Below are 23,231 nucleotides of genomic sequence, written 5' to 3' on the forward strand. Positions count from 1 at the left end.
CGGGTGACAATCGATCCCTCGACATTGTCATGTGTTCGCGACGTGCTGTACTATGCTGCACTTGCGTTGCGTTCTTTGTTTCTTACGCTATTAATATAGAGATGTAAAATATTATATTTTAATGTATTTGCATAAATAAGCGAAAATAAAAAGTAGTTCATACCCATTTCTCCAATTTCAACACTTAAAACACGCGAAGATCCTAAAAAAATGTAAAATCATAATCTGTTTTCGCAAACTACTATAATTTAAATATCTGTCTATAACGTCTATTACAATATTTGGTTTAGACTGTTGGCAATGACAATCTGTTGGCACGTGTTGCTTTTGGGGGAAAAGAAGTTTAATGTTTATGTTTACTATCATGTCAAGTTGGTTCAAAAGTGATTCAATAATAAAGAAAATCGAGAGGTTAATCATATTTGCAAATGTGTAGTTTATGCTTACTATATATTATCTCAATTCGCAATGAACGAAAGTGATCTTTACGGCACAACCTTTTCTCCGGAGTCGGTGAAAGTTATTGCAGAAAGTATCGGCATAACAAATATGCTAGATGAAGCTGCAAAGGAGCTAGCGGATGATATTTCGTACAGGATCAAACTAATCATACAGGTAAGTAAAGAATGTATTGACTCTGTTATGGTTAGTAGACCTGAAATATTATATATTTGAAATCTCATATAAAAAATCTCTGTTTACATTATGCACTATTACCATTATAGTACAATTTTAGAGTCAATAACTTTAATTATTTGATGGCCTAGTAATTTCCTAGAGGAGTTGTTCATAACAGTATTTTTAATAAAGCTAATCTAACCTAATCCCTAATCATTCGTTTCAAAGATTTTACAGTATATTTTAAATGTATTTGAACTAAATGCCTGGACAGAATATAGTATTAACATAGGAATAGTTATAGTGATAATCAGTTATACAACACACACCTAGCACAGTGGCCTGGCTATGACGGACTTAAACATAACCACATTTCTTTGTTTATTTTGGATGTTCTAGCATTCAAAAACTTAATACTGTTGTAGGTGAGTGTGTGTAATTACAAGGGAAAAAAATTAGAACAGAATAAAATCCATAATAGCACAGGAATTGCAAAATTAAATACAGAAATAATTTTTTCTCCCAAAATTAGAAATTAGACTGTGATTATCATAGCTTAACTCTATCATGCAATCATAATAAATAGAAAATAATATTCTGCACAATCTAGTCAACCAACACATTTTCTTATTTATTAAATTAAGTTTACAAATGACAATGTAGTAGGTTTTTTGTAGCTTCTGATTGTCTGAAAACATAATACGATTTTAGCAATAACATAATATTAAGCAAGACAACCTAAAAGAAACTACTTTTATACTAATAACTCAGAGTTAGTGCTTATCACAGTGTATGATTATATGAAGTTCAACTGTGTTGTTCTTGTAACAATCTTATGCATTAATGTTACCAAAGTTTCGAGATGCTATACTACCAGTAAATTAGGTTTAATAATTGTCATGCAATGAAATAGAACGAGAGTATTTCAGATACTATTTTCAGAATATTTATTTTTATTTTCTAAGAGAACCTTCTCCAAATAATAACCTTATATATTAATTATTACTAAATCTTCTAAATCATATCTAAAGTGATAAATTATCACTTAAATGTTCATAATTGTGATTATATGCTGACCTTCAGCTCAAAAATAACATTTAGTAATTATCTTGTGAGAGATTTTTTGACCCAACATCATATGCAAGAGTGCTGTCAAAATAAATTTACAAGAAAATCCCTTAATTGATTGTAACGACAATGAAATGAAATAATGTACTAACTTGACATAGTCTTAACATAACAGTCATATCTACCATCACATGTACGTATGAGGTTCCATTGTGAAAGAGCTGGGCATGTGTATCCTATGTTTTTATTGATGTTTGCCAGTAGACTTCAACAAATATGTTCTACTGTAGAATATCCTACATTAAGTATGGTTTTCTGTCAAAAGATTTTTGTTAACATTGTGGTGATTGTAACAATGTCATTGTTTTCAGTTATTGGTTGATTAAGAAAGAACATCCCATGTACAAAACAAATAAGCATTTGGATGGTTTATAACTTTTTTTTCGTAACAGTTTTATTCATTTATTATGTGTACAAATACTAATGTTCATGGAGGAAAGTCCAGGGTTATGTCTTTAGAGTTGTGTACATAAAGCTTACACTTGAAGTTCAACTTACCTTCCTCCCAATCTGTAATGACTTGTATCTATTGTAGATACAAGCTGATCTACCTACCTGTGCATCGGTACGAAAGGCTGCAGGTAGCACACTCTCACACTGCTCATTATTCATGAATTGGGTTAAATATCCATAGATCTGTTAAGTACAGTGACTATGTACCTATGATATGTATTAAAATCTTTTTTTTTTATTTTGGTACACTGTTATTGTCAGTGAGTGACTGCCACACCACTCATGAGTACGCCACTCCTCATACTTGTCTTTGCTTCGAGGTGCAAAATGGACGCCCCTAAAGAATCTATAAACCAAATTTCAGTACTCTGCCTCTCCATCTCTGTGCTGTGTGAAAGACAGACAGAGAAACTTTCTCTATTACATTAGTACAGTTGGGTATGTATTACGAAGATGAAACTGAAACTAAGTTTTTTTTTTCCTGCAGGATGCCGCAAAGTTCATGCATCACGGTAAACGTCAGAAATTGACTGTCGAGGATGTTAATCAGTCTTTGAAAGTGAAGAACATTGAGGTGAGTGAAATCTATTTGAAACAGAATTACATGATTTTGTTTTAAATTTTTAATGATGCGACAGTCACATTCTATTGGCAATTTTGGAATGGTAAAAAGTTGCTAGAATGTAGTATTTTAAAAATACATGAAGACTTTTTGAACCATGATCATGTATTGCAACTTCCCTCCAAATATAATTGGGTAATCTATGTGTAAAAAAAAAATTTTTTTTTTTTTTTTCGTGAGTTAGAGGGAGGAGAAGATTCAAGTAGGTATGTACATAATATATTAAACTGGTGTGAAATTTAATCTATTATTTTTTTCCCCAATTACATTGAGTTATAAATTACCAAGTGCGTGAGCATAGTTAAGAATTTGTTTTTGGGAGGCAGGACATTACTTTGCTCTTCTGTCATCAGCATTTATAGCTTTCGTTCATGTTCATTAAATTATATCGTAGCAGTGATTATTTTGCCATCAGCTTATACAGGTTGGGGCTAAAGGTGTGTATCGGTTGATCCGTCAGACAACTTTATTAGATTTTATATGGTATGTTATGTCAAAATAATGTCGGTAAAGTAATGTTTCTGCAATTCATAATAATATAATTTGTTGTGTTATCTAAGATTTTATTACATATTTTTTTTTTCTAAATTGTTATTTTCTTTGGTTTCCAAATCCGATAAAACATATATGTATTTATATGCAAAATTTTACCACGACTCGCACAAATTCTACCTACACTGTTATCGCTCGGTCCCTCTTATCGCGTAAGTTCTGGGCATGTGTAGAGACAAAATTGCTACAGTTCTCAACTTGTTTTGTCTTGCAGCCGCTGTACGGGTTCGTGATGCGGGACTTCATCCCGTTCAGGTTTGCGTCGGGCGGCGGGCGGGAGCTGCACTTCGTGGAGGAGAAGGAGCAGGACCTCACGGAGCTGCTGGGCGGGCCCATGCCCCGGCTGCCCCTCGACGTCCACGTGCGAGGTGGGCGCTGCTCCCGGCACCCCTCGGCGGTGCAGGGTTCCAGTCAGCAGGGGTCGTCCATTAGTCACCTGATGTTTTTTTTTAGCAAATTTTTAACCCCTCCTCACCCCCTAGTGATTTGTGGTGAGATTTTAGACTTTACCCCCTTTCTCCCCCCCCCCCCCCCCAAATATATCACGTGTATTTTTTTTTTGGTACAAAATATTTTTTTTAAAAATTTCACAATATTATCTTTTAATATAGGTATGATCTGATTTAATTCTTGGAAAATCAAGCACAGTGATAAAAATGTCCGGACACACATTAAGGTTGCAGGTTTATTCTCGCTGGCATAAAAATAATAAAGGAAAGGCTTATATGTGATTTACGCATGTATTCGGCGCCAAAATCACAGTCTTACTGGCGACTGGCAAGCCGAGCCGGGTGGTTCATTTTGCGGCGAGCGGGGATATTGTTGCCTGGCTACGGCGAGTCAAGGTCACGCGTCGCCTTTTCGGTTTAGTAGAAATCGGGCGTAAAAATAAATACACGTGATATCTCTCTACAACCCCCCCCCCCCCCCCCTTGTGATATTTCGTGATTTTTCCCTCCCCCCTCCCCCCCCCTTCCCCCTTTTCGAGCCTCACGTGATTAATGGACGATCCCGTAGCTAGGGGCAAGGTTACGTGGTGAATTGCGCAAGGCATGTTAATACAACATATAACACCGAAATGTAATAAAAAAACATAAACTAGATCTGCAATTCAAATGAAAGAATTGTTGTCTATTAAATGAAAATTATTTAACGTGAATTTTGTACCAAAATATATATTAACTAAAACAGATTGGAAAGATTTAATATTGCTTTGTTTGATCTTGCATCTCATATAAGTAAAGCCTTTTTTTACATTAGAGTCGTTGGCAAATTTTTCAAACACACTAAAAATTGCAGATATATATTTTTATTTTTCTCTGTAGTTTTTTCTATACTAACGGTTCCCAATTTTTTTTCAGGCAGGGTACCCTATGATCGGCTTTTCTTTTGGCGGAACCCCAATTCCTTCAAATAAAGTTATTTGACAATAATTGTGCCTGCTTCGTGTGACATTCGTCCTGATTCACGGAACCCCAGGATTCCGCGAAACACCTTCTCGGAACTGCTGTTCTAGACATGCTTGATAGTAATGAAATCTTTATGTATGCTTCCTCTTTGTAGAATCATAAACTATTTTTATAAAGAAATACAATGTTTGAAAATAAAAGAAATAAAACCAAAATCTCCTGTCTTAGAAATGAAATTGACCTTCAAATAAAACCATAAAATCTTGTCCTTAGCTATTATTTGTCTCACTCTTAGATTGCAGAACAGAGCAAATAGCATCTTCTGATACCATATTTATAATACCCAGCTTGTTTATACTATAGATCTTATTTTCTATACCATTGATAATTATAATACATCTATTTTTTCTATTTTACTACTTGTTGGTTTTTTTAAAACCATAAAATACTCTCTTTTGACAGGACTATTACAGTTGTATATAGTCTGAAAGGTAAATATAAATTCTAAACACCAATTATTATTTCACAGGACAAACTATCTGTATCAGTCCGTCACTGTTAACAACAAGGCATTACATTAGTAATTATGTGTTATAGTCAAACAGAGCCAACCTTTATAATAATAATGACAAAATGGTTGAAACCATGCTCTAAGGGCATATCTGGCAAAAGAGCACGTTGAAACAAATATCGTGCTCATAGCAAATAATGGGCATTTACTCTTTCTCTCCAATGTATGATATTTGCTATTATTACCGTCCTTTCATATGCTCTAAGAACACAAAGGTTTTAGACACAACTTTATATATTAAGGCAATGAAAAAAATTTAATTTGTAAAGGAAATTTCGGAATGAAAATTTTAGAAATTCATTTCGTTGTATTTAATCAGTAACATCATATGAAAACATTAAATTTTTATTTCTTAGGAAATATAACTGAAAGATGCCATCTTGCATTTACAATGAAAACTCAACTCTAATGACAATTACCTAAACTTTTAAATATTAAATTGAGTGGAAGTGATTTATTTACATTGGCATTTGTAGCACAAATTTAAACATAAAAAAAGATTGGGAAAAGGCTGGAACGCGCGTGGCGGGGTGAGCGAGCGAGCGACAAAGGGGCGTGTCCTGTTGCGCAGCGCACTGGCTGTGCATCGAAGGGGTGCAGCCCACGGTGCCGGAGAACCCCCCGCCCGTCTCCAAGGACGCCCAGAAGCTGGAGAGCATCGACCCGGTCGGCAAGCTGGGCAAGCTGGGCAAGGAGAAGGAGTCCTGCGGGAAGCCCGCCACCGGGTCAGTTGGCGACTCCGGGGAGGGTCCGTCGTGCAGAGTTGCCAAGCATCACGTTAAATAAGGGTCCACCGCACACGGTACAATATTTTCTACTAGTTCGCTTACTAGAATGCTTACTGGTTTCTGTACTGTGTAGGCTACAAGCTGAAACACTAGGCGGCGCTACAAGTTTCTGCTGCACGCGATTCTAGCTGCCTTACTAGTTTTGTTAACAGAATATTCTCCCCAACAAATTTTTATTATGATTATTCACATTTTTTTACTGCATGCAAAAAAAAAGGCTCTTCTTTGTATGCATTTATTAAAACGAGGAGTTGGTCACTATTCCACTTCTTTCCGTCCATGTTTATCACGACATGCGCGCTTGAGAGTGTAAACAATCCCTCGTGCTGTTTTCGTTGAGTTCTGATTGGCCACTCCTTAAATATTGGGACGCACCAAGCAACGAAAATAGGACGCAGTCTATTACGCAAAACCAGTAGCCCAGCTCGTACAGCTACTAGTATCCAGTTTGAATTCGAGTGAAGTAACTAGTAGTAGAGCCAGTACGACGCCTAGCTTACAATATTGTAAGGAATATTGTACCGTGTGCGGCGGACATAAGTCAGAGATGGTAAAGGTCGCAGGCTTTGGCGGCCGTTGTCGGACTTGCTTGGCTTCTAGGTTGTAGCCGCGTCGAAGGCGAAGATATCGCGGGTGTTTCAGTCGACGTTTATTTTTACAGCTTAAGTTATAGGTTATTGATGTGTGATTGAAGGCACTTAACATCGAGGACTTCATGCGCCGATAAAGGTGAAGTGACATTTAGTGCGAGGCGTGTTGCAAGGGTGTGGGGAAACTGGAGTACCCTGAGAAAACCACTGGCAATGTCCACTACGTTTTCCATTTGTGAAATTCCAGGTAGGAGGACAGCTTTTTAACGCACAACCACTGTAGGCACTACACTCCATGTTAAAATTAATGGTTTCTATCATCACTGTGGCTACATAGCCTAAAGTTTATTTTGATTCTTAGGTATCTGCTCCCTGACGATGACGACTGCAGCGTCGACCGAAACTTTGGTGATATCTTGGACTTTGACGCGTCTTCAACCCAGAAGCCAAGCAACTCCATGTCAGAGATAGACTTGGAATATTTACAAAACCGAAAATTTAATAGTTTCAAATAACTCTATACGAAATGTAGAAAAATAAGTTTGAAGCCGTGCTTGGGTGTGTGCACATTCTGGGAAATCAGGGAATCTACTTCGAATGCTGGCGACATTGTGGAGATTCCGCAGTGATAGTAATTTGAGGGGACAATGTCTTACCCCAGTCTGACTGTGAGAACTTTTTTTTTTCCAGGTTATTTTGTAGTGCAAAGTTATACACACTATAATTTGGCATATGCAAAGGTTGTGTTAGAAAAAATTTTTTTAAATCCTATTTTCAAATTAAGCTGAGGGGATGGTGGAAGCTGAATTTTTTATTTCAGAAAATTGCCAAATGGGTAAGTTATTTAGAATTTAAGGGAAATTTTGAAATTATGCTCAGGGGAAAACAAGGAATTTATATTACAGATTTGTGTGGCCTCTGTGAATGTATTTTTTTTTACTTTTTTTTTTTTTCTTTTAATGTTGTTTGCACGGGGAAGATTGATTTAACATAATTTCTTGGACAAATTCCATTGCTGGTTTAAGCTGGTTCTCATACTAAAAACTTCTGGAATGGACAACGGAGATGAATATGTAACCAACTGATTGTGTTCGTCTGTGCTGTCATTTATTCTGCAGAGATTCCTTCCACAGAATTCCGTGCATGGGACATGTGCCTGTGTTTAATTTTGCTCATTATTCGTATAGCAAATTACCCTGTGATATAAAAATGGGTAGAAGAAAATTTTATTGAAAAGGTCTTGCAAGTCCTGAAAGTTGTTCACCTGGTATCTGTGGACACACTGAAGTACTCTCAACGGGTAATAAATTGCTTATGTTTGTTTTGAATGGAGATCATTGGTTGTGGCCATGGGCGTAAATCCCGGGAGGGGGGCGGGGGAGGGGGGGGGTGTTCAGGCTCCCCCTCCCCCCCTTCCATGGAATTTAAGAACCCGCTGAGCTCTAATTGATCGATACAGAGTTGAATAAAAAGCTCTAATCCTTCTTCTGGGTCAATTTCTCCTTTTGCTGCTGCATTGATCAAATGTACGGTTTTATAACACAATTTTTGCTCACAGGAAGTTCCATCGATTTGTAGGTCTACCGTATTTACCCAACGAGGCATATAAGTCCCAGCTGTGCTAACGTGCTTTTTAGATTAAAGGGTTAATATGAACGGGATCAATCCGAAACCCTACAAATGCAGGAGAAATATATTTTTGGATCTGGATTTCTACATTGAGCAGTTCTAAAGACCCTTACTTTGAGGGTCAGCGTGCACTTGAAGATCGTGACTGAGGAATGGTGGCCGTGTGTTTTGAGTGCTGATGTGTCGTGCGCAGGAAGTTCCACAAGCTGCGGAACGTGGAGACGGTGCACGTGAAGCAGCTGGCCACCCACGAGCTGTCCGTGGAGCAGCAGCTCTACTACAAGGAGATCACGGAGGCGTGCGTGGGGTCGGACGAGGCGCGGCGCGCGGTGAGTGTCGGCCGCTCGAGTCCCCCGGCCGATCGTCTCCGGCACCTGGGCCCGTGCGAGTACATACTAGTCAGGGGCGTAGCCAGGGGGGGGGGGGAGGGAGGGTTAGGGGTTCAAACCCCCCCCCCCCCCCCTTAGCACCAAATCATTAATTAATTTCTTATTCATCACTCAAACAAATTTCATATTAAAATTAATAAAATTTTTACCATTACAATATTTAAATTTAAGTACTGAAAACTGAGGACCCCCCCGCTGTAATACGGGGGGGGGGGGGGGGGGGGGGGGGCATGCTTCTTAACACCCCCCATACACAAATCCTGGCTACGCCACTGATACTAGTAGTTTGATGCGAAGGAAATATCTAATTGAATGTTTAAAAATATGTGCAAAGTCGAATCAAATTGCGAATATTATCCTTAGCGAAGCTGTAGTACACTTAATTTACAAAATACAGAATTTAAGAGAGAAAATAAATTGTTTAACATTTGCAATGTTCGGACCAATTAAGTGATTAACCATATATATATATACCACCACGCAGTAAAAATATATAACACCATTCAATAAAAATTATAAAATGACCATGCATCGTATTAATATTGAACATTCATAAAAGCAAACCGTTTATTTATTTAAGTAACCAACATTATTCAAGCACAACATGTACAGCATAAAAAAAAAACTAAATATATTAATGAGCGAAGCTTCACATCAGGATGCAAAGCTTTGCATCACAATAAAACAAATATAGCAAATTTCCTGGCGAAGTCAGATTGAATATTGAAAAGAGCTTCGATTGATTTGCTTAGTCAAAGCTTCGCACGGGCCTACCAATAGTCACTGAAAAATGTCAAGAGTTTTACAACTTTTTTTGTTTTATGTCACTGGAATATATGTATATTTTTCTTGTCATTTATATTAATTAAGAAACTTTTACATAAATTTATTCTTTTAGCTTTCTTAGTTTGTTGTTGGGTTATACAAATACCGACAAGATATTTAGTCCACCTGAATTTCTAGTTTTTATTTTATTTTATAAGTGCTCTATAATAAAATTATATTTTCAAAAACTAAAAAAATATGCTTTATTTGTTGTATGAACTAAAAGGTAAAAAAATAATCTTTAAATTTATGTAAAATGTTTAACAGGGATGGAATTAACTACAATTTTTTATAAGAAAATTTTTTAATAAGCTAAAAATAAAAATTAAGTAATAAAATAAACAATTAATTTTAATGAATAAAATATCATGGGGTGCTCTCTTCTTTCATTTTCATGATGACCTTCTCCTAAAAAATAGACATGAGTGGTAGAAAATTTAAGACAACTAAGATTAAGAACCCAGTGCTTTTTTTTTTCATGAAAATTAATTATTTGTTCATTACTGATTCTTATTTTTAGCTTATTAAAAACGTTTGTTATACGAGTTGTAGTTAATTCTGTCGTTGAACAAATTTCTTAAAAATATTAAAGATTTTTGCTTTACTTTTTAAGTTCATACAACAATTAAAGTGTGTTTTTTTTTTTTTTTAGTTTTTTTTAATATAATCTTAATTTTTGCTTTTTTTTTTTTTCATATTGTATTAATTTTTTTATATATATATAAATTCCTCGAATGGCACTACAAATTCAATTTTCAAAGTCCCGAAAATTTCAGAGGCAACTGACCCCCATTCCCCAAGGAGGTCCCGTGGTGCCCGAAGGCCCCGGAAGCATGTCAAAATTAATGTACTTTGATTGTCCCGACTTTCAAAAATCAGGGGCAAATGACCTCTCCCGGGGGAGGGGGAGGTGTTAAGGACCCCAAATGTCTCGGAAACACTCCAAAGAGAAAAAAAATCAATTTATGATATTTTCAAAATTGTGGGGTTTAACCCCCCCTCCCCCCTTTTATTTTCTCCTTGAGGGGGGCAGTCGACTTAGGGCAAATTTCCCACCTTGCCCTGGACTCATGGATATGCAAAAAGCATGGTTATTGCCCATAGCACCAAAGTAGTGGTTTTTTTGCCCTTATATCATCCCCTTTTCTCTCTCCGGCTCATAGTCATAAAATTATTGTATTGTCATCAGGGTTACATATACTTGAAAAGTTTCTAATCATTATCAATATTTCAATTAGGAGTAGGTTAAAATAGACTTAGCAAATTTGATTACTTAGTTACAAGTGAATCTAATAAAAGTGTGTTAAAAAGGTATGAATAAAAAATCAACATTACTCTCTGCTAATAAACAAATCATGGAAAACATTTTTATTTCTTAAGCACACATAGATAGCAGTATCTTACAACAAACCACAGATGTAATTAGTACTTTGAAAGTTTCGTTATTTTTTTTGCTTTCTTTCTGATTTTATAAGCACCCATATGTTACACACACCCCTAAATGTAATGTTTGACAACTATGTACCTAAAAATAAAAGTACCTAAATCAAACAAAAAGATTTGTTTTGAAAATGATGCCAAAAGCAAAAATTGATTAAGAACTGGTACGTAGTTGGATATTAAAAAAAAATTTAGTCTGTATTTTTGAAGCCTTTCCCATCCTTGCTAGTTGTTTCTGCCTTTGAATATTTAAGAATCACCCACCCTTACTATTTGTTGTTTCTGCCTTTGTATTTTGAAGCCTCACCCATTGCTGCTAGTTGTTTCTTCCTTTGTATTTTGAAGCCTCACCCACTGCTGCTAGTAGTTGTTTCTGCCTTTGTATTTTGAAGCCTCACCCACTGCTGCTAGTAGTTGTTTCTGCCTTTGTATTTTGAAGCTTCACCCACTGCTTATAGTTGTTGTTTTTGCCTTTGTATTTTGAAGCCTCACCCACTGTTTATAGTTGTTTTTGCCTTTGTATTTTGAAGCCTCACCCACTGCTTATAGTTGTTTTTGCCTTTGTATTTTGAAGCCTCACCCACTGCTGCTAGTAGTTGTTTCTGCCTTTGTATTTTGAAGCCTCACCCACTGCTGCTAGTTGTTGTTTCTGCCTTTGTATTATGAAGCTTCACCCACTGCTTATAGTTGTTGTTTTTGCCTTTGTATTTTGAAGCCTCACCCACTGTTTATAGTTGTTTTTGCCTTTGTATTTTGAAGCCTCACCCACTGCTTATAGTTGTTTTTGCCTTTGTATTTTGAAGCCTCACCCACTGCTGCTAGTAGTTGTTTCTGCCTTTGTATTTTGAAGCCTCACCCACTGCTGCTAGTTGTTGTTTCTGCCTTTGTATTATGAAGCTTCACCCACTGCTTATAGTTGTTGTTTTTGCCTTTGTATTTTGAAGCCTCACCCACTGTTTATAGTTGTTTTTGCCTTTGTATTTTGAAGCCTCACCCACTGCTGCTAGTAGTTGTTTCTGCCTTTGTATTTTGAAGCCTCACCCACTGCTGCTAGTTGTTGTTTCTGCCTTTGTATTATGAAGCTTCACCCACTGCTTATAGTTGTTGTTTTTGCCTTTGTATTTTGAAGCCTCACCCACTGCTTATAGTTGTTTTTGCCTTTGTATTTTGAAGCCTCACCCACTGCTGCTAGTAGTTGTTTCTGCCTTTGTATTTTGAAGCCTCACCCACTGCTGCTAGTAGTTGTTTCTGCCTTTGTATTTTGAAGCCTCACCCACTGCTGCTAGTAGTTGTTTCTGCCTTTGTATTTTGAAGCCTCACCCACTGCTGCTAGTAGTTGTTTCTGCCTTTGTATTTTGAAGCCTCACCCACTGCTGCTAGTAGTTGTTCCTGCGCCCCAGCGGACTCCCTGTGCCGAGCAGAGCTGCAGCTCACTCAGCGGTTGGCGGGCTTGCAGGAGGCGCTGCAGAGCCTGGCGTCGGACCCCGGCCTCCACGAGATGCTGCCCCGCATGTGCACCTTCATCGCCGAGGGCGTCAAGGTCAACGTGGTGCAGAACAACCTCGCCCTCCTCATCTACCTCATGCGCATGGTGAAGGCGCTGCTCGACAACCAGTCCCTCTACCTCGAGAAATACGTGAGTGCCGTCTCCGTGGACCGTTACGTAATCCAGCACCAGTCGAGAAGCTTGCGTTCAGTTCATTTTTCATGTGGATTCCGACCATGCGCCTTGGCTGGAAATACACATTTAGTTAGTTCAGAGTTAATCGTTGTATGTTCGAAATTTTACCCACATCATTAATTTAAAAAAAAAAAAAAATATTCGGTAAGAGATACACAATCACACAACAGAAGAATTAATGTTTCTAATCCGTTTGGTTCATACACATACTTATTCGAAAATAAAACCATTATTTGAATATTGTATAGTATAATACTCCGTACCATGTGCGTCTCTGCCTGAGGACGTGAGCAGATAGCAGTTCCCGAAACGTCAGTTGTTTCTGTTTTGGTAAAACTATTGTGTTCGTTTCATCTTTTCGTTTTGTCGTGTTTTTGTCTCGTTTCAACTGTTGTGCTGAATTATTTTGGGTTCAATATTTTTGTGCTGTCATCATTTGTGGGGTTTTTTTATCATTCTATTCTGTTTTGGAAAACTATTGTGTTTGTTTCGTCTTTTCGTTTTGTCGTGTTTTTGTTTCGTTTCAACCGTTGTGCTGAATTTTTTTGGTTTCAGTATTTCTGTGTCGTCATTTGTGGGGTTTTTTTTTGTTCTCTTAGTACATTTTTCTTTGTTTTGTTGACCATATTCCTGTTACGGAATATTTTTTGGTGTTTATATCCTTGTTGACAACAGCAATTTTTTGCTTAATTTTGTGTTGTTTTTTTTTTTTTTTGGGGGGGGGAGGGTGTTTATTTATTTATTTTATTTTTTATTTTTTTTTCTTCAATAGAAAAAGTTCTTAGCAATGGCGTATGTCCAAAAACTTACATCAAGTTGAAAGTGTGTGTGTGTGCATTTCTTTATATTATAAACGCATGGAAGTAAGCCACCGTCCATCAGACAAGGTGTCGGGACGGGCGACGATGCAGTGCCGGTGTGGCCCGTGCTATCCCACAGCTGCACGAGCTGCTGCCAGCCGTGGCGACGTGCGTCGTGAGCAAGCAGCTGTGCGTGCGGCCCGAGCTGGACAACCACTGGGCGCTGCGTGACTTCGCCTCGCGCCTCATGCTGCAGATCTGCAAGAACTTCAACACCGCCACCAACAACGTGCAGTCGCGCGTCACCCGCATGTTCTGCCGCTTCCTGCGCGACGAGCGCATGCCCCTCTCCTCGCTCTACGGCTCCGTGCAAGGTGTGTCTCTCCCTCCCTCCTTCCCCCCCGGTCCCGGGTCACGCGTGTGGGGGACAAGATCACGTGGTGCATTGCGATAACACACCGGCACGTCAAGAACATTGCACAACACCGAAATACAAATTAATCCGTACTAAGATTATAAATTGAAAGTGTGTTTCACGCAGCAACACAGCAACGGATCGGCATGGTTTATTTCATATCGATATTTTATGGTCTGGAGATTGACATAGACTACATAATGGACATAGTAATGCAAAAAGGAACCAACCCACACGTAAACCTATCCTGAGTATTTTGAAGTTAAAGTTGATTACAAATTGTAATTCTCGTAATTGACAATGTGGGTATTATTTTAATGGTCTAGTATAAATACTGATGTAATAATAGCAACGACGGTACGATCAACCTTGTGCTATTTTAATTTTATTTTCAAATAAAATATAACAAAATTGTGGGTTGCTTCCTTTTTTGCATAGCTACGTCCAATTATAAATTGAATGTGTGTGTGTTTGTTTGTTTTTCCTTCTTTCACGCAGCAACACAGCAACGGATCGGCATGATTTATTTCACATAGATATTTTATGGTCTGGAGAGTGAGACATAGACTACATATAAGTATGAAAATTCCATCCCTAAAGGAGTGAAAAGGGATTAATTCAATTTCGTAATAGAAAATCATGAGGTAGGTCTCAGAAACATAAAAGTGAGTTTTAAGTCATTTCTCTATTTCTGCCGTGTAGTCATATAGTAAGGTCTGGCAACTTCCTATCCTTCTCCTTGGCGAAACCCATTCGCTTAGCGATGATGCGTAGCCTTGATGCATCTAGATTGTGCAATCAATGGGACCTCAAAATGAAAATTTCTCAATTTTCAAGTGTATGTCCTACAGACTTGGAACTCTGTAGTGATGTTCCTTGTATTATGACTAGCAGAGTCCCGCGGCGTAACCCGTATTAAATTTGAATTATATTAGATCTACATATTCCCCTATAACCTTCCTCAACAAATGGTCTATTTAACAGTTTAATGTTAATTTTTATTACAAACTAACTATTGGTTTAGAGCTTCTGTTTACACAATGTTAGCAGTCTTTTCATGTTCTGGTAGCAAAATATTTTGGTTTTCTGGAGTTCCAACTCGTGATAAACCAACATATAGTTGCCCTTGGGAGAAACACACTTTTCGTTAATCAATGCCAACCAGAGAGAATGTTTGACCCTGAGACTTTTTAATGGTCAGTACAAATGAGGTTTTTACGGAAAACTGAAGCTATTTGAAAAATATGGGCAAGTCCGTGGGGTTCATTGAAATCCTCCGGATGTGCGCAAACTGGCCGGCCGCTGGGCCGGTGATAGTCACCACAATTAAGTTGGCTTTTAAGTCTTTCATTAGTAGCCTTGTGACATCGCACATATCAGGTGGGCTTAAATTTCTAAAGAGCATGGTAGGCGTATTGATTTATGATAATAGTCCGTGAGGTGGCAACAAACAAACCTTACTTCTTTTTAATAATAGCATAGATGTGTTTTATGTTGTGGTTAGCCCGGGCAACGCTGGACACTCCAGCTAGTGCACCATAATGCAATTAATTCTTGGAATTGAGGAGCATTTAACTAAATCTTAATACAAATCGTAAAAAAATTAATCTTTTATTGTTTGAAATTCAAGAAATGTCATTATTTCCTGTGGGGAAATTGTACCAAAGTGAATGGTTCAGAAAAAATAATAATTTAATTTTTTTTACTGTGCATCTTTTATTGAATCACTTTTAAACCATAAATACTTGCTAATTTTATTTTTATTGCTCTGAGTTTATCTGGTTTAGACCAATTTATTACAAATTATTTTATCTTAAAAAAGCAGCATGTAAATGTTACCTCTGTTTGATGGAGTAAGTATGTATTACAAAACAGCTTTTTTAAAAACAAAAACAATGACACCAAAATCCTTTGGTTTTAAAAAACAATTGGACTAAAAATAAAACCATATAATCTTGTCTCTACATATTGGCATCAGTTTCAGTTTCATTTGAATGTAAATCGATATGTAGTTTCCTGCGTGAGGCAGGGTCTGTCTGCCTGAATGGTACGGGGCTGACACTCACAGGAGCCAGCTGTCATGCGTATGGGACACACCTTCATTCTGGTCTGCCTGTAGAATGCATGAGGTGAGACGAGAACGAGTATGGAGGAGAGACGAAATGATTTTGTGCTGGGAACGAAGAGCACCCCAAGAAAACCATAGGCCATGGCAACGTCTGCCACATTTTCACTTGTGAAAAATCCACCACTAACCACCACGCCTCCCAATTTAAATCAAATACATATATAATAAATAATCTTGGATGGGAATACCAAATTCAAATAGTCAGAATTTGGGATTTTTTTACGGTTTTTATTATAGTTTTATAGGAATGTTTTAATAAATACTTGTTCACAGTTTCGTAACTGGCAATAGATATTTCTTTAATGTTTATAAGTATTTGAAAACAATTTTAAAAAATAAGTTTTTTGTTCAGTAAGGCAGGGGTTGTTTGTTTAGAAAAAGATCAATGTTAATGAATCAGCCATGCCTGATACATGATCTATTTTGTTTACAACAAGAGTTTTAAGTAAACTCGTGTAAAGTCAGAATGCAAACAGCTTGATCGGTGCAGAGTAACATTATGTGCAGAACCTAATAATGCTGAATTAAAGAGTGCTGATTGTAGCAATATGGGAAGTATGTTGTGGGAAGCAAGTTTAGGAAGTGTTAAAACATTATGTCAGACATACGCCATTGTTTGTTTACACTGTGTGTCGAAGGAAACCTGAAAAACGAATGAATAAAAGATGCTTACACTAACACGCACGCAGAAAACCGAGCTAAAATCAGCAGATGTTAAATGCACATATTGTCACCACTCACCACCTCCGGCTAGCTCAAATTTGGTGATGAGTGGAACATACAGGTTAGAAGCAGGTTACGAAGAAATTAGTACTAGTACTCAATGTTCTATGTATTACCTGTTTCTTTTATTCATGTAAAAATCACACCATATTTCGTACAACAGAGCACACAAAAAAAAATTTATACTGTACCTCCAGAAAGGAGAAAAAAAAAACTTAGAGATTCTTAATACGACTACATTAAATTGCCCAGATCAGTTCCGGGCAGCGACGGCTGGACAAAACCCTTTGTCGCCTCGCTGTGGGCTTTGTCTACGACTACGGTCAGCAAATTTCTAATTAATTAAAATGTCCGAAGTGAATAAAAAAAAGGTTGTTAGGCGTCGCCCGGACGGTAGCCGCAAAGTTTTACTTCAATAAAACATTACAATATTTATGCGAGCCATCGCCCGACCATGACCTCTCGGTATGGTGCTCAGAAAATGACAGAATTTTACAGCCTTCCTTCTTTGTGCGGGCAGTGTCCTGGGCTCGCTGACGTAATTTTCAGCCAATCACGGCGCATGGTAACAGAGGCTTCCACGAAATGCTTACCTCTGTTCCCACGAGACAGCGATTTTGTCTCTTTCTCACACTCCCGTGACCATGACTCACACGCCTAGCGTGTGAAACAAAGCCTCGGCCGTGGAAAAACGAAGGAGAATTACGTCGCATGCCTTCCCACACAAAGAAGCCAGCAAAAAAAAATTTTACTACTTCAAAAATAAACTTAATGAATTTTGAAAATAAAAACAATTAACCTGGAGAAATATTTTCACAATAACTTTGAAAAAGAAACAACTTTACATCTAACCTGAAATATGACCAAAATTTATAACAAATTACGTATTATTATTGGATTGCATGAGGAAGGATGTAATCTGGGTTGTTACAATATGGAACACAGAATTCCGCGAATGAAATTAGAACAATAACACAGTGCAGATGGACCCAGTGTCTCTATATAAATACGCTCATCACTGACTGACTCTGTAATGCAATATGAATTCTGTTTTTGTATGCTTACATTGTAACATTTTCATTGCTCTTTGCTAACCTGTTCCTCCCAGCATTGCTGCTTGGTTCATGGTGCAAATGTAATATGCATTGGAGCATAGTCTGTTATTTTGATGAGGCAGATACTTTCAGCATTTTTCAGCATTTATAGCATTTTGTCGCATATATCTGGTTAATATAATTCGAGTTGTTGGCCTCCACTTGTAAATACGAATCTACCAACCACTGTTGTTTTCAATTTTCCAGCGCTAATGATAGGATTAAATTTAGATGTTAAGGCACATTTGAATTGTAGCATGCTAATGTTATTGTGGACTGTTCAGTTGAGCACCTTCATACGACTCACATTGCCAATATGAAGACCATGGAAGCTAATTGTATGACCAGAGGCAATTAACATGCAATGTAGTTTTTAAAAAGGTTTGTCATTACAAATAATTTTCATTTGCACAATATTAAAATTAATTGAATATTTAATAAATATTTGTTGCATATTAACTGAAGTGTTTGTTATATTCATAATTTTACAACGGATACCCTACAACTAACTAGTAGTAGTTTGTAGGTAGTATTTGTTTTACTGATCTTGTTGCAACTGTCATGTTGTCTCAGTTCATCTGTGCTGTGATCTTGTTTTAAAATAATTCCTTCCACGGAATAATCTGTGCTGTCTTTGCAGTTAACAATTTATAACAACTGATTTTGGCTTTGTGTTCTGTGTGCATGTTTGTGTAGCAATAATTTTTTTTTTTCCCCGTTGTTCAGGTTTCCTATATGACACACACTGTAAACTAGCAATGGCGTGTGTTCAACTCAGTGTTTTTTTTTTTTTTAAATTAAGTTTAGGATTGCTTTGCCTCTCCTCATATTGACAGTGTGTTACGGGCGACTGAGAGCGTTCGTGTCGTGGTGTCGGCAGGCTTGTCGGAGCTGGGGCCAGAGGTCATCAAGGTGTTCATCCTGCCGAACGTGAAGTACATCTCGGAGCGCATTGAGGGTGCCACCGAGGGGCCGGTGCTCAGCAACATAGACCGCATCGCGGCCGGCCACATCAAGATCCTCATGACTGTGAGCGCCTCTGCTTCTAGAGCTGTGGTTGTCCGCGTTAAGAGTCGGATGATGGCCAGGGTTAAATAATATTTGGAACTAGTTTCCTTCTGTCCAGGATGACAAAATTTGTTTATGACTAGTATGGTCTGCTGTTTTAGGACAAAATAATTTGTAACAGACCAGGGTTAAATAATATTTGGAACTAGTTTCCTTCTGTTCAGGATGACAAAATGTGTTTATGACTAGTATGGTCTGCTGTTTTAGGACAAAATAATTTGCAACAGACCTGGGTTAAATAATATTTGGAACTAGTTTCCTTCTGTCCAGGATGACAAAATTTGTTTTAAGACTAGTATGGTCTGCTGTTTTAGGACAAAATAATTTGTAACAAGTGTGTACCAACAGATTTTTAACAAACAACAAAAAATTGAATTTGAAAACATATGAAAATTTGATTTTTTTACTTTAATGTAAAAAAAACCAAACACATAATTTTGAGTCACAATATTCAAATGCTTACAGTTTTCTTTCATTTTTTTTTTATGTCACGCAACATTAAAACCAGCCTGCAGCTTTATACATATACTTTAGTTCTACTACATCACTTTCTACTTGCTTTCACTGTATTTATAAACAGTCATACTTGAGTCACAATTATTCCAAACAGAAAAAAAAAATATATTTCTTTAGATATTTATACATACATTATCTCTAGAAAAAAATGTCCCAGTTACAAATTTTACTTGTATCAACTGTAGCGTGTTGGTTCAAGGTAAAGTAACTCAAACAGTTTTAGATAAGCGCATGTGCGAGTTCTGCTTCGTTGTTTTCTCTCTTGCTCTCTCTTGCAGCGCCCCTTATTCAATTGGTTGTTACTTATTGGTAGAGACCTGCAAAATTCGCGGATTCGTTGACGTTCCAGGATAGACTCTACTACACACTCCACACACTCTGGCAAATGCCACCACCCGTTCGTCAGCTGCTGACTTGCGAGTCGTCTCGGCCGAGCAGTCTGCGATCCGGCACTTCTTTGAGCGAGGGTCTCTAATTGGCCCTCAGTCCTCCAGATTAACAGTGAAACAGTGGTAGAAGCGGCGCTAAGGTACAATTATTTGAATTGTAGCGTATCACGAAATGAATCCGCGAATTTTTTGCAGGTCTCTACTCATTAGTAGAGGGTGAACATGTGAACTTTATGTGGCGAGAGGACGGAGTTCCTCGAGATTGATTCCCCCACGTGACGTAACGGGCTAGTGTCGAACTGAGCCGGGTGTGGTGCGTGCAGAAGGTGCTGTCCCCGGTGCTGCGAGCCGTCAGGCCGCCGCCCGACCACGTGGAGGAGTACCTGGCGGACTACGGCTCGCTGGGGCCTCACCTGCACTCGGCGGTGGTGAGGGCGCGGTCCCAGCCCGCTCCCGGGGCCTCTGCCCCCCCGGCGGTCCTGCGGGGCCCCTCCTCCGCCCTGCTGCAGCAGTCGGCCGCGGGCAGCCTGCTGCGGCCCGCGCACGGCCTGGAGCCCGACCACCACGTGCCAGGTGACGCCGGCGCGGCTCCGCAGACATTCTACACATGTGCCATTCGACACGGTTCTGCAGACATTCTACACATGTGCCATTCAACACGGTTCTGCAGACATTCTACACATGTGCCATTCAACACGGTTCTGCAGACATTCTACACATGTTCCATTCGACACGGTTCTGCAGACATTCTACAGATTTTCCATTCGACGTATCGTAGCATTACACGTACAAAGTACCGTTAACTTTATATTTTCCGTCGTGTTTTCAGAAACTATCAAAGCTAGTGTAATTTTACACAAAATGTGTCCATAAAAATTAAATTACGCTTTGGTAAAAAAATACACGTGTTTTCATCTTTTATTTCAATAACTAAAGTGCCAAACTACATATTTAAATGTAACATCATCCAAATTGAATGATTTTTTTAATCATACGCCAAGTAGGGCCCAATCGCAAATGAGCTTTATTACTTTGCAAAGAAGTCCGTGCTACCATATATATTATCTAAGTTTAATACTCCAGCCACAGAGATTGTTTTTTTACGTTAAAAAAATATAACTATGTATCCATGAACAAAAATGATTATCAGCAGCATATTACCACATAGTAACGCTTCAACTAAGTTAGTATTTATTGAACTGCACAAAAATATATTTTTGAGAGTTCATATTTCCGTTCATCTTCGCGTTCTTTTGTAGTGGTGCCGACATTTTACACGGCAATGGCTAAATTTCCTAAGTTTGTAGAAATTGTGACGTAAAAACATTTACCGTTACGTTTAATTTTGACGTGAAAAAACCCAACCTATTCCATTCGACGTATCGTAACATTACTCATACAAAGGATCGTTGACCTTATATTTTCCGTCGTGTTTTTAGAAACTGTTAAAGCTAGTGTGATTTTACACAAATGTGTCCATAAAAATTAAATTACGCTTTGGTAAAAATACACGAATTTTCATCTTTTATTTCAATAACTAAAGTGTCAAACTACATATTTAAATGTAACATCATTCAAATTAAATTAATTTTTGTAATCGTTCGCCAAGTAGGGCCCAATCGCAAATGAACTTTATTACTTTGCAAAGAAGTCCGTGCTACCATATATATTATCTAAGTTTAATACTCCAGCCACAGAGATTGTTTTTTTACGTTAAAAAAATATAACTATGTATCCACGAACAAAAATGATTAGCAGCATATTACCACAGTAACGCTTCAACTAAGTTAGTATTTATTGAACTGACAAAAATATTTGAGAGTTCGTATTTCCGTTTATCTTCGCGTTCTTTTGTAGTGGTGTCTACATTTTACACGGCAATGGCTAATTTTCCTAAGTTCGTAGAAATTGTGACGTAAAAACATTTACCGTTACGTTTAATTTTGACGTGAAAAACCCAACCTATTCCATTCGACGTATCGTAACATTACTCATACAAAGGATTGTTGACTTTATATTTTCCGTCCTGTTTTTAGAAACTATTAAAGCTAGTGTGATTTTACACAAATTTTTCTATAAAAATTAAATTATGCTTTGGTAAAAATACACTAATTTTCATCTTTTATTTCAATAACTAAAGTGTTAAACTACACATTTAGATGTAACATCATTCAAATTGAATAATTTTTTAAATCATTCGCCAAGTAGGGCCCAATCGCAAATGAACTTTATTACTTTGCAAAGAAGTCTGTGCTACCATATATTTAAGTTTAATACTCCAGCCACAGAGATTGTTTTTCACGTTAAAAAAAAATATAAAACTATCCACATTCTGGAAGGTCAGGGAAGCTGCAATTTATCCGGGAAAGTCAAGGAATGTACTTGTAATCCTGAAAGAGCCATGGAAATTCCGACAGTGATAATAATGTGAAGGAAAGATGTTTTGGCTCCAGTCTTCCATCACCCAGGCTGTGATCTTTTTTTTTTTTAAGTTGGTGTTTTATTTCATTGTCATACACACTAGTAATGGCGTATGCAAGGTTTTGTTTGAAGTTTGTATATATTGATCAGTGCATGTCCAGACCAGACCAGTTAAGGTAAATGCACTACACAGGCTAAGGTTTTAGAGCTGGATGGAAGACATATGGAAGTTTTAGGAATAAAAATTGAAGAGACTTTGACCGGGAATGAAACAGTAAAAATAATTGGAGAGAAAAATGTCGTTAGACAAATTTGACCACGCGTGACGACGAAGTTAAAAATTTGTTAGCTCGGCTACGCAAATTCGAAGATGGGAGTGTACCCATCATTGGTTTTAACATTCTATTTGTTTACACAGACTGATGAGTCAATAGGTAAAAAGTTCAAACACTGACAAGTGCTAAATTGATATTTACTGCTTATAATGTTTTTTTCTTTATGCCCCCTGAGAAATGTTATAACACACAAGCTAGATATAAGATGGGGGAAGCTGGATTTTCGTTTTCTTTTTTCTGGATTTTTCAAATATACACAAAATAGTTAAGGTATTTAAAAAGAAATAGTCCGGGAAAGTTTAATTTTTGGTCTGGGAAATCTGGGAAATTTTATCACATATTTGTCTGGACAGCCCCTCTTTGTCATCGCCATTTTTCAGCTGGTAGTGACACAGTGTAAGACATTATTACTTAGATTTTTTTTCCGGCTGCCCTAAAGAATAAAGGCTGGCTTCATTGTAATAGGTGGTTGTGGATGGCTTATTTGGTTTTAACTGTTAAGGCCATTTCACAAGATCGAATTTTGCTTCAAAATACAAAAATAATATAATCTATTGACTGACGTGACAAGACTGATTTTTATAACTGCAAGCATTTGTCATTCAAGGGATTGAAAGTTCAGTTCTATCAAAGATCTTCATTTTTGA

At 37.6% G+C, this 23,231-nt stretch overlaps 1 protein-coding gene across 1 annotated transcript in view; it reads left to right on the top strand.

Moving 5' to 3' along the window:
* The first annotated feature begins 307 nt into the window (after positions 1–307).
* Positions 308–23,231, top strand: part of LOC134532011 (transcription initiation factor TFIID subunit 6) — a 28,431-nt gene continuing 5,507 nt past the window's right edge. Inside the window, exons 1-9 of the mRNA XM_063368135.1 lie at positions 308–615; positions 2,687–2,773; positions 3,588–3,741; positions 5,925–6,078; positions 8,554–8,689; positions 12,471–12,650; positions 13,635–13,869; positions 18,736–18,884; positions 20,152–20,401. Of these exons, the coding sequence (XP_063224205.1) occupies positions 469–615; positions 2,687–2,773; positions 3,588–3,741; positions 5,925–6,078; positions 8,554–8,689; positions 12,471–12,650; positions 13,635–13,869; positions 18,736–18,884; positions 20,152–20,401 (1,492 nt within the window). The 5' untranslated portion in view covers positions 308–468. The remainder of the gene's footprint in view (positions 616–2,686; positions 2,774–3,587; positions 3,742–5,924; positions 6,079–8,553; positions 8,690–12,470; positions 12,651–13,634; positions 13,870–18,735; positions 18,885–20,151; positions 20,402–23,231) is intronic.

The sequence above is a fragment of the Bacillus rossius genome, chromosome 5 (assembly GCF_032445375.1).
Source record: "Bacillus rossius redtenbacheri isolate Brsri chromosome 5, Brsri_v3, whole genome shotgun sequence".
Taxonomy (NCBI): Eukaryota; Metazoa; Arthropoda; class Insecta; order Phasmatodea; family Bacillidae; genus Bacillus; species Bacillus rossius.